At 39.6% G+C, this 9,326-nt stretch overlaps 2 protein-coding genes and 1 pseudogene across 2 annotated transcripts; 1 reads left to right on the top strand and 2 right to left on the bottom strand.

The window, feature by feature from the left end:
• Window positions 1-1,221: 1,221 nt before the first annotated feature.
• Window positions 1,222-2,135, bottom strand: LOC127101792 (protein transport protein SEC31 homolog B-like; annotated as a pseudogene).
• On the bottom strand, window positions 2,128-3,444 carry LOC127101793 (pentatricopeptide repeat-containing protein At3g23020; the record flags this gene model as incomplete). The annotated part of the gene is made up of 1 exon (XM_051039235.1): window positions 2,128-3,444. A coding segment is annotated over one exon (1,218 nt), but the record flags the coding sequence as incomplete, so codon positions are not given.
• Window positions 3,445-6,656: 3,212 nt separating this feature from the next.
• LOC127101794 (uncharacterized) lies at window positions 6,657-7,112 on the top strand. Its single transcript, XM_051039236.1, has one exon. It carries the CDS (start codon window positions 6,657-6,659, stop codon window positions 7,110-7,112), a length of 456 nt encoding a protein of 151 aa, XP_050895193.1.
• Window positions 7,113-9,326: the final 2,214 nt, after the last annotated feature.

Here is a 9,326-nt window from a genome sequence, read left to right on the forward strand (position 1 = left end):
ATATGATTTTTTTATAATTTTAAAATGGTTTTGAATGGGTTTTTTTATCAATGAGATTGTGATGATTTATCATGATTGTAACGTAACTCACACATAAAGGCAAATAATTTGTACAAATGAATGAACAAACACAAATATAATAATTCACATAAATCCCAAAAAAAATGAATAATCACATAAGTCATATTAAAAATAAAACAATAAAAAATGAATAAATGATAGAAACATGTTAGTTAAATGGTAAGGCTAGATAATTAAATGTGAGAATTAAAGAAAATATGGAAAAATCAAAATGTTGGAAAACCAAAACAACATACCCGGGTATTGAACCCACCCCACTCAAGACTATGATACTACCCTTCTCCACCAGACCACTCATGGTTATTTATTATTTAAATAACAACCTAAATATATAAACCCTACTAGATTGGAACAAAAAATGAAAAAAAGAAACTAAAATAACAAATAGCAAGGGTCTGTTGGATTACCAAAGAAACCCAGCCGCCTGGCTGTTGGGTTTTTCAATGGGAATATGAATTGAAAAGGAGGAAATATTTATTACCTATTTAGAAAGTTTAAACAAAATTTTAATGGTTTCAAAAAAAACTCTGTTTAAAACAAATTAAAGAAAAATAAATGGGAATAGTAACAGAGGCCTTCCTCCTCGTCCTCTCCATCTCACGAATCTCTCTTTCCCAAACTCACTTCTTCGCTCTCTCTTCTCTCGGTATCGCCCTCACGCTCTTTCTTCTCTCCCAACCTTACACTTCTCTCTCAAGCGCGCTCCTAACTCTCAATCTCACTCAAACGCTCTCTCAGCTCACAATCTCAAAGAAACACTATCTCTCAACTCTCACGATATCTCCATCAACAAGCATATGAAAAGGATAAAAGGAAAAAAGGATAAGTTCTTACAAAGTGTCACGGCGGTGGTGAAAGGCGTGAAGAAGCTGGCCTCCCAATCTAGGTAATCGATTTTGGGATTTTAGGGTTTTGTTTGAGATTTTCCGCCTCCGATTTTCTGTTGTTTTTTTCTTCACTGATTCGTTTTCTATTTATCCTTCACAAATTAGGGTTTCAATCAGTGTCTTGGATTCAAAAGAGGCGTTCCTGCAAAACACTTTTTTAATGCTCAGAATTTGGTCCATCTCGTTTGATACTTGGATCTGGAACAGGTAACCTGAGCATGTGCCTTCTTCTTTGTTTTTGTCTTAATTCTAATTTGGGAATTTTCTGACTTTTCACTGCTTTGGCTAATTACTTGTTACTGTAGTGAAATGATTATTGAAGATTGAAGAGCGGTTTGGTTCAGGTTCAATGGTCTGTTATGGACGTTTGGGTTCAATTGTGTACTGGTCTTGTTTGGACTTGTCGATGCGGATTGTTGGTTGTATTATACAATTAAGAACCCAATGTGGGCTGCTGATATAACTCCACATTTTTAAGTACAGGAGGAGTTTGAGGATCAAAAGTTCTCACAGGAGCTGGTGCCACGGCAGTATTTGAGAAGTTCAGCTGGGGAGGTTGGGGAACCTGAGTAGCCTATGATGGAACAAACAAATTGGGCTGTTGGGGTTGCTGGTGTGGAGCAAGAGCACCGTAGCCACTCCCATATCTAGGATCAAATGGCTGTGGATAGCTTGCAGGATATTGAACTCCAGAAACACCATGCGGCACTTGAGGGGATGAGGAATCTTGTTAATAACTTATATTATAATTGGAATTATCAGCCGCATAAAAGGATCCACTGTGTGATTGAGAATTTTCAAAAGCAGTGGTTTTTAAGTCTTTCTCAGGTTCTGTAGACAATGCAATACGGTCCTTCAAAATCACAAGTTCAGTTGAAAGTTCTTCAGAACCCAAAAGTTTAAGATACTCCATTGCTGTGGTCAGCAACCCTTGACTTGCTAAAATTTCAGCATATTTCTCAACAGGCTTGCACAGAGAGGCACTAAACCGCTTCTGCCCAGTTGCCAAGGCAAGAACAATAGTTTTTTCATCAAATCCTGAAGAAGGTCAACATAAGATTTCCCCTCGTACTCATCTGACAGGCTCCTCGACCAAATTTCAACTGTTTTATCAATATTTCCAGCACATATATAACAAAGAGTTGCAGCTAATGTATTGCCAGCATGCTGTCATACTGATGGAATTCTCATATCCATCAGCAAAACTTTGTGAGCCTAACAAAGCAATGTCTTTGAAGACCAAGTGCAGAGAATAAATCTATTTGTTATCATATTCATCCATTTCAAGCACACTTGTGAGTGCCAACATCCATGCCTGTAAACCATTGGAAGTGTCCTTTTTCATTGATACTTGTAATTTGTCAAGAGCTTGCCTTGATGCTCCATATTTAAGCAAAAGATTTCTAAGTGATCTTAAACTACAATCATCAAGTTGTATTGAAGCTGTTACCATGTCCTTGAAAGTTTGTATTGCTTCTTTGGGTCTCCCAGCATTAGCATACAGGTCAAGGACATTGTTATAGCTTAATGAATCTGTCAAGAGTCCTAATTTTACAAAACTGGAAATCACAGCACAATATGGGATGCAATTAGTCACTAATCCTGCCACCTGCATTTTTTTCAAATAAGGTTTGGCAATGTGAGGCTGGTCAGCACTGGCCAGAATTTGTATGAGAGAGCTATAGCTGCACCTGTCTGCGGCTACACCGTGTTTATCCATACTATCAAACAATTGACATGCTTTATCGTAGCATTTCCCTATACCATAAGCTTTAATCATCACGTTGAACTCAAGGACACTGAGTTTCTTCCGTTCTTGGCACCAAAGGAAGACTTTCTCAGCTTCCAAAATATGTCCGTGCTCTCCATATGCATCAATGTTGGCAACATAGCACTCAGATTTCATATTGCCAGCCAGATGAAACCTATGAAACCATAACAAGGACCGCTCAAGCATTCCGGCTTCGATGTACATCCGAGTCAAAGCAGATTGGGTGAACTGATCAATTTGGAGGCCCTTCTTATCCATCTCTGATATAAGCTCTTCTGCTTCACAAACCATTTTCCTTATACTGTACGCATACAAGAGGGTACGGTAACTAACAAGATCTGGCTCAAGGTGGGCCGCCTTCATTCTTTTAAAATATTTTGTTGCCATATCAATATCATTACGCTTAGTATGTAGAGAGATAAGAATGTTATAGGTCCTTGTGTCTGGTGAGCATCGCACCTCTTCCATTTTCTGCAGCAGTGAACTCAGTTCCTCTAACTGTCCATGGTTTCCACAAATGTGAATCATTGTATTGAATGTCACTGTGGTAGGCGGTATGCCTTGTTTAAGCATCTTAACAAAAGTCTCAGATGCTTCTTTAAGCTGACCAGCCTTTCCATATGTATCAATCAAAGTGTTATATGTATGTGACCCGAAAGAAACATTGGATTGACTTTGGTCAAAGTTGACCGAAAAGTCAACTAGTGACCAAAATCAAGATTTGCTCAAAAATGTCAAGACTTGTATTTTCTTGTGTGGAATCAAATGTAATGGCTTAAAATGACATGAAATGGATTGAAATGGTTTGAAAAATGATTTGAAATTTGGTTTTACCATTGGTTTATTTATGACTTGGATGCCTGACTTTGAAAAAGAAAATAACTTGTCTGACAATATAGGTTAACAAGGCCATGAAATGAGGGCACAAGGTTAGGGTTTTAATGTAATATTCATGAATCAATGGGAATGACTAGCACTTGGCTTGAGACACAAGAGGGTTGGTTGTTTGGATGACCCAGACCATAGATGTATCCACAATCACATGAACAACACCATGACTTTGGACCAAGACCAAACCTCATATAAAACCAAAGTAAGGTTAGGCCAAGCATGCTAAACAAAAATAAAAACATAAAAAATTCAGGACCAAAATCGGGGTATGACAGGTTCGAGAAGAACCCACTAAATGAGTCCCAGAAGATGCAAGCGCAATATCCCCTAGAAAAAATAGATTTGGGAGATGGAATCACACAAAGACCAACCTATATAAGTACAAAGGTGGGGTCAGAAATGAGGATGAAACTAGTTGAGGTATTGATCGAATACAGTGACTGCTTTGCCTGGGATTATAACTAAATGCCAGGTTTAAATCGAAGCATCGTAGAACATCGACTGCCTATCCAACCTAGGAAAAGCCAGTGAAGCAACACCCTAGATGATTTGCTTCAGACGTTACTTCGAAGATCAAGCAAGAAATTGAAAGACTCCTCAAAAGTCGTTTCATAAGAACGACAAGGTACGTCGAATGGTTGGCCAACATAGTGCACATCATCAAGAAAAATGGAACTCTTAGGATTTGTATAGATTTCAGAGATGTAAATAACGCCACGCCTAAGGATGAGTATTCAATGCCCGTGGCGGAAATGCTGGTCGATTCGGCTGCAGGTTTTGAGTATTTGAGCCTACTTGATGGATACTCTGGCTACAATCAAATTTTTATTGCTGAGGAAGATGTCCCCTAAACATCGTTTCAATGACCCGGTGCTCTGGGGACATACGAGTGGATCGTCATGCTGTTTGGTTTGAAAAACGCATGAGAAACCTACCAAAGGGCCATGAATGCCATCTTTCATGACTTCATTGAGAAGTTCATGCAGGTATACAACGAAGACATTGTGATAAAGTCGTCATCTCAAGAGGGACACCTGGATCACCTTCGACGCTCGTTCGATAGAATGAGAAAATATGGATTGAAAATGAATCCATTGAAGTGTGCTTTCGGTATGCACGTAGGTGACTTCCTGAGATTTGTGGTACACAAACGAGGTATTGAGGTCAATCAAAACAAGACGAAGGCAATCTTAGACCTCAAAAGCCCATCTACAAAGAAATAGCTCCAATCTTTGTTGGGGAAAATAAACTTCTTAAGAAGATTCATTTCGAATCTAAGTGGTAAAACAAAGGTATTTTTGTCGCTACTTAAAATTAAGAAGGAAAGTGATTTTCACTGGGGCCCTGAACAACAAGAGGCTTTTGACGCGATCAAGGGGTACCTTACCAAGCCTCATATTCTGTTACCTCCCAGTAGGAAGGAAAATATGAGTTTATATATTGTTGCGTCTGATACGACTATAGGGAGCATGTTGGCCCAAGAGGGTTGTAATGGAGTCGAAAGGCCCATATATTACCTCAGTAGAATGCTGGTAGATGCTGAAACTAGGTACAGTCTTATAGAAAAACTATGTCTATGTTTGTACTTTGCTTCTATGAAATTAAAGCAATATATAAAACCAGTTGATGTTTATGTTTCATCTCATTACGATATTATTAAACATATGTTGTCTAAACCTATTCTGCAAAGTAGAATTGGGAAATGGGCACTGGTGTCAACAGAGTTATCTCTAACGAAGTTTAAATACAGGATCAATGTAAAGTGTTCCAATAACGAAGCCGAATACGAGGCTTTAATAATTTATCTTCAACTTTTGAAAGGGATGGGAGCCAGTCGAATTAAAGTAAGGGGAGACTTGGAGCTGATAGTAAAGAAAATCATACGCGAGTATAAGTGCATCAAGGGGAGTTTGCTGAAATATTTTGTGACTACAATGCAACTACTAGATCATTTCGAAGTTACAAATATAAGACACATACCCAAAAACAAAAACCAAGAGGCTAACGAATTGGCTCAGATCGCTTCAAGGTATAAGATGTCTAAATCGAAATTACAAGATATGATTGAGGTTCGAGAGAAAATGGTGTCGAGAACACCACTGACAGAAGATATCCTCGACAAGAATGACAGTCATGATGGAGAATGGTAGGAAACCCGTGGAGTCGAGGAGGCATGGGAACATGGAGTTTTCGTTGTCAATATTTCATCGCCAACAGATTGGAGGAAGCCGATTATCGAATATTTATAGAATCCAGTCGGGGGTACTGACAAGAAAACCAAATATATGGCTTTAAGTTATGTGTGGGCAGAAAATGAATTGCTGAAGAAGACACCAGAAGGGGTATTGCTTAAATTCCTGGGAGATATCGAAGCATACTTAGCCATATATAAAGTGCATAGTGGAGCATGTGGCGCTCACCAGCCAGGCCATAAGATGAAGTGGTTGTTGTATCGACAAGGGGTTTATTGGCCTAGTATGTTGAAAGATTGCATAGAATTTGCCAAGGGATGCCAAGAATATCAAAGACACGGAGGTATTCAACATATGTCGGCGAGTGAGTTGCATGCGATCATCAAACCATGGCCCTTTAGGGGGTGGGCTTTAGACGTCATTGGAGAAATTCGACCAGCCTCATCGAAGCAACATAAGTTTATCCTAGTAGGGATAGATTACTTCACCAAATGGGTCGAAGTTGTCCATATGGTGAAGGTGGGTCAAGAAGCGGTGATTGAATTCATTCAAAAACATATTGTGTATAGGTTTGGCATTCGAGAGACCATTACCATGGATCAAGGGTCAATGTTTGTGGGGAAAAAGATGCAGGAGTTCTTCGGCGAGACAGGCTTCAGGTTGCTTACCTCTACACCTTACTATGCATAAGCGAATGGCCAAGTAAAAGCGGCCAATAAAGTAATAATAAGCTTGATTAGGAAACATGTTTCCAAGAAACCAAAGAACTGGCACAAGACCTTGGACCAGGTTCTATGGGTTTGTCGAACGTCCCCAAAAGAGGCGACGAATTCGATGCCTTTTCGACTGACATTTGGTCACGATGCCATATTGCCAGTAGAGATCTACTTACAGTCTGTCAGAGTCCAACGTCAAAACGAACTTCAGTCAGAACAGTACTGGAACATGATGTTCGACAAATTGGCTGATTTAGACAAAGGATTGGTCGCGACCGAAATGCTGATCCGACAGAAGGAGCGCGTAGCCAAGGTATACGATAGAAAGGTAAGGGAAAAAACCTTTGCTGATAATGATTACGTCTGGAAAGTAATCTTGCCTATGGATCATCGAGATCGAACCCTAGGTAAATGGTCTCCAAAGTGGGAAGGACCATTCCAGGTAACTCGAAAATACAGTAACAATGCATATGAGATCGAAGAACTTGATGGGGGTCAAAGGGTCTTAAGGGTAAATGGGAAATACTTGAAGAAATATAAACCTATGCTACCAGAGATCCAGATCCAAGCATAAGATTCATTGATTCTTTAAAAATGTCCAAAAAGGGCATTATAAAATATGGTCGACGGACCTACAAGAGAAATAAAAACATAAAGAATTCAAATGGGGAACCTAGATTTAAAATCCTCAAACAAGGTCAACCCGTGACTAATCCTATTATCCAGAGTGACCTTCTTCCTGCATAAGTACTTGATGTCAGCCTCGATATTGAGGGCCCTTTCTCCATGATATATTCCCCTCAAGACCTCACTGTCGATCACCTATTGCTCAGGAATTCCCTCAACTGTCTCCAAAGAAGCTTTCTGCGCTTCCACCTCAACAATATTTTTATTGAGTTCACTGATCTGGGCTTAGTAGTCAGAGATATGATGATTGAAGGCTTCCCGCTGACGAAGACGTTATTCCTTCTTGTGTTCAAATCCGTTGAGTTCCCGCTCATAAGCCTCACTAGAGTCTCATTCAATCTTCACCTCATTGAGTTTCATTTTTATCTGAAGATTAACATTTTGTCAAAGGCTCATGTCCTTGGAGAATTGAGTAAAAAAGGCCTCAAATTCAACAAAATACTTGACCATTGAGGCAGGAAGATCATGGAGAGCAAGAGAGTCGAGAAATTTAAAAACATCACGAGTAATCTCCCTTTCTCTCTCAAGAGCGCCTAGAATTTTGTCATCAAAGAGTGACGCCTTCAGCTGCTGAAGGATGAAGACAACCTCGGCATGAAGCTCGGAGGAGGCACCGACGGTAGTAGATGAAGGTGGTGCGTTAGTCGACAAATGACGAATTTGTTGCAATTTTCTTAGGGCCTCTATGGGATTCCTTTGTTTGATAGTCCTTATGTCGTCCGGGGTCAAAATGCTGGTAAATTGTTGGGCTTTATTGTCAGCGAGAAGGGTATTGAAGTTGATCCTGCCAAGGTCAAAGCAATACAAGAGATGCATGCGCCCAAAACTGAGAAGCAAGTCAGAGGTTTTCTCGGCTGCTTGAATTATATCTCCAAATTCATTTCACATATGACTGCCACATGTGCTCCTATATTCAAGCTTCTTCAGAAAGATCAGTCTTGTGATTGGATTGAAGATTTCTAGAAATCCTTTGAAAGTATCAAAGAGTATCTGCTTGAACCTCCGATTCTGTCTCCACCTGTTAAAGGAAGACCATTGATCATGTATTTGACTGTTCTTGATGAGAGTATGGGTTGTGTTCTTGGTCAGCAAGATGAAACTAGAAAGAAAGAATATGTTATTTACTACCTCAGTAAGAAGTTCACCGATTGTGAGACTCGATATTCTATGCTAGAGAAGACTTGTAGCGCATTGGCTTGGGCTGTTAAGCATTTGCGCCAGTATACATTGAATCATACCACTTGGTTGATATCCGAAATGGATCCAATCAAGTATATCTTCAAGAAGCCTGCTTTAACTAGGAGGATTTCCCGTTGGTAGATGTTGTTATCTGAGTATGATATTGAATACCGATCTCAGAAAGAGATCAAAGGTAGTGTCTTAGCTGACCACTTGGCTCACCAACCAATTGAAGATTACTAGTCAATGCAGTATGATTTTCCTGATGAAGAGATTTTGTACTTGAAAATGAAAGATTATGGTGAACCATTGGTTGAAGAAGGGCCAAAACCTGGTTCCTGTTGGGGCATGGTGTTTGATGGAGCTGTTAACCAGTATGGTAATGGCATTGGGGCAGTGATTATTACTCCTCAAGGCACGCATTTTCCGTTTATAGCTAGATTAACTTTCAAATGTACGAATAATATGGCTGAGTATGAAGCTTGAATTATAGGGCTAGAAGAGGCCATTGATCTCCGAATCAAGTATTTGGATGTCTATGGAGATTCAGCTTTGGTTGTGAATCAAATCAAAGGTGAATGGGAGACGAATCAACCCGGTTTGATACCATATAGAGATTATGCGAGGAGGATTTCAACTTTCTTTACAAAGGTTGAGTTTCATCATATCCCTCGAGATCAAAACCGGATGGCAGATGCTCTTGCAACTTTGACTTCAATGATTATGGTGAAGTATTGGAATGAAGTTCATAATTTGACTGTGATGCGTCTTGATAGGCCAGCTCATGTGTTTGCTGTTGAAGAAGCCAAAGATGAAAAGCCATGATATTTTGATATCAAATGTTTCCTTCAAAGTCAGATTTACCCGTCTGGGGCATCTTTGAAAGATAAGAAGACTTTGAAGAGATTAGCCGGCAATTTTT

Source organism: Lathyrus oleraceus, chromosome 7, assembly GCF_024323335.1.
Source record: "Lathyrus oleraceus cultivar Zhongwan6 chromosome 7, CAAS_Psat_ZW6_1.0, whole genome shotgun sequence".
Taxonomy (NCBI): Eukaryota; Viridiplantae; Streptophyta; class Magnoliopsida; order Fabales; family Fabaceae; genus Lathyrus; species Lathyrus oleraceus.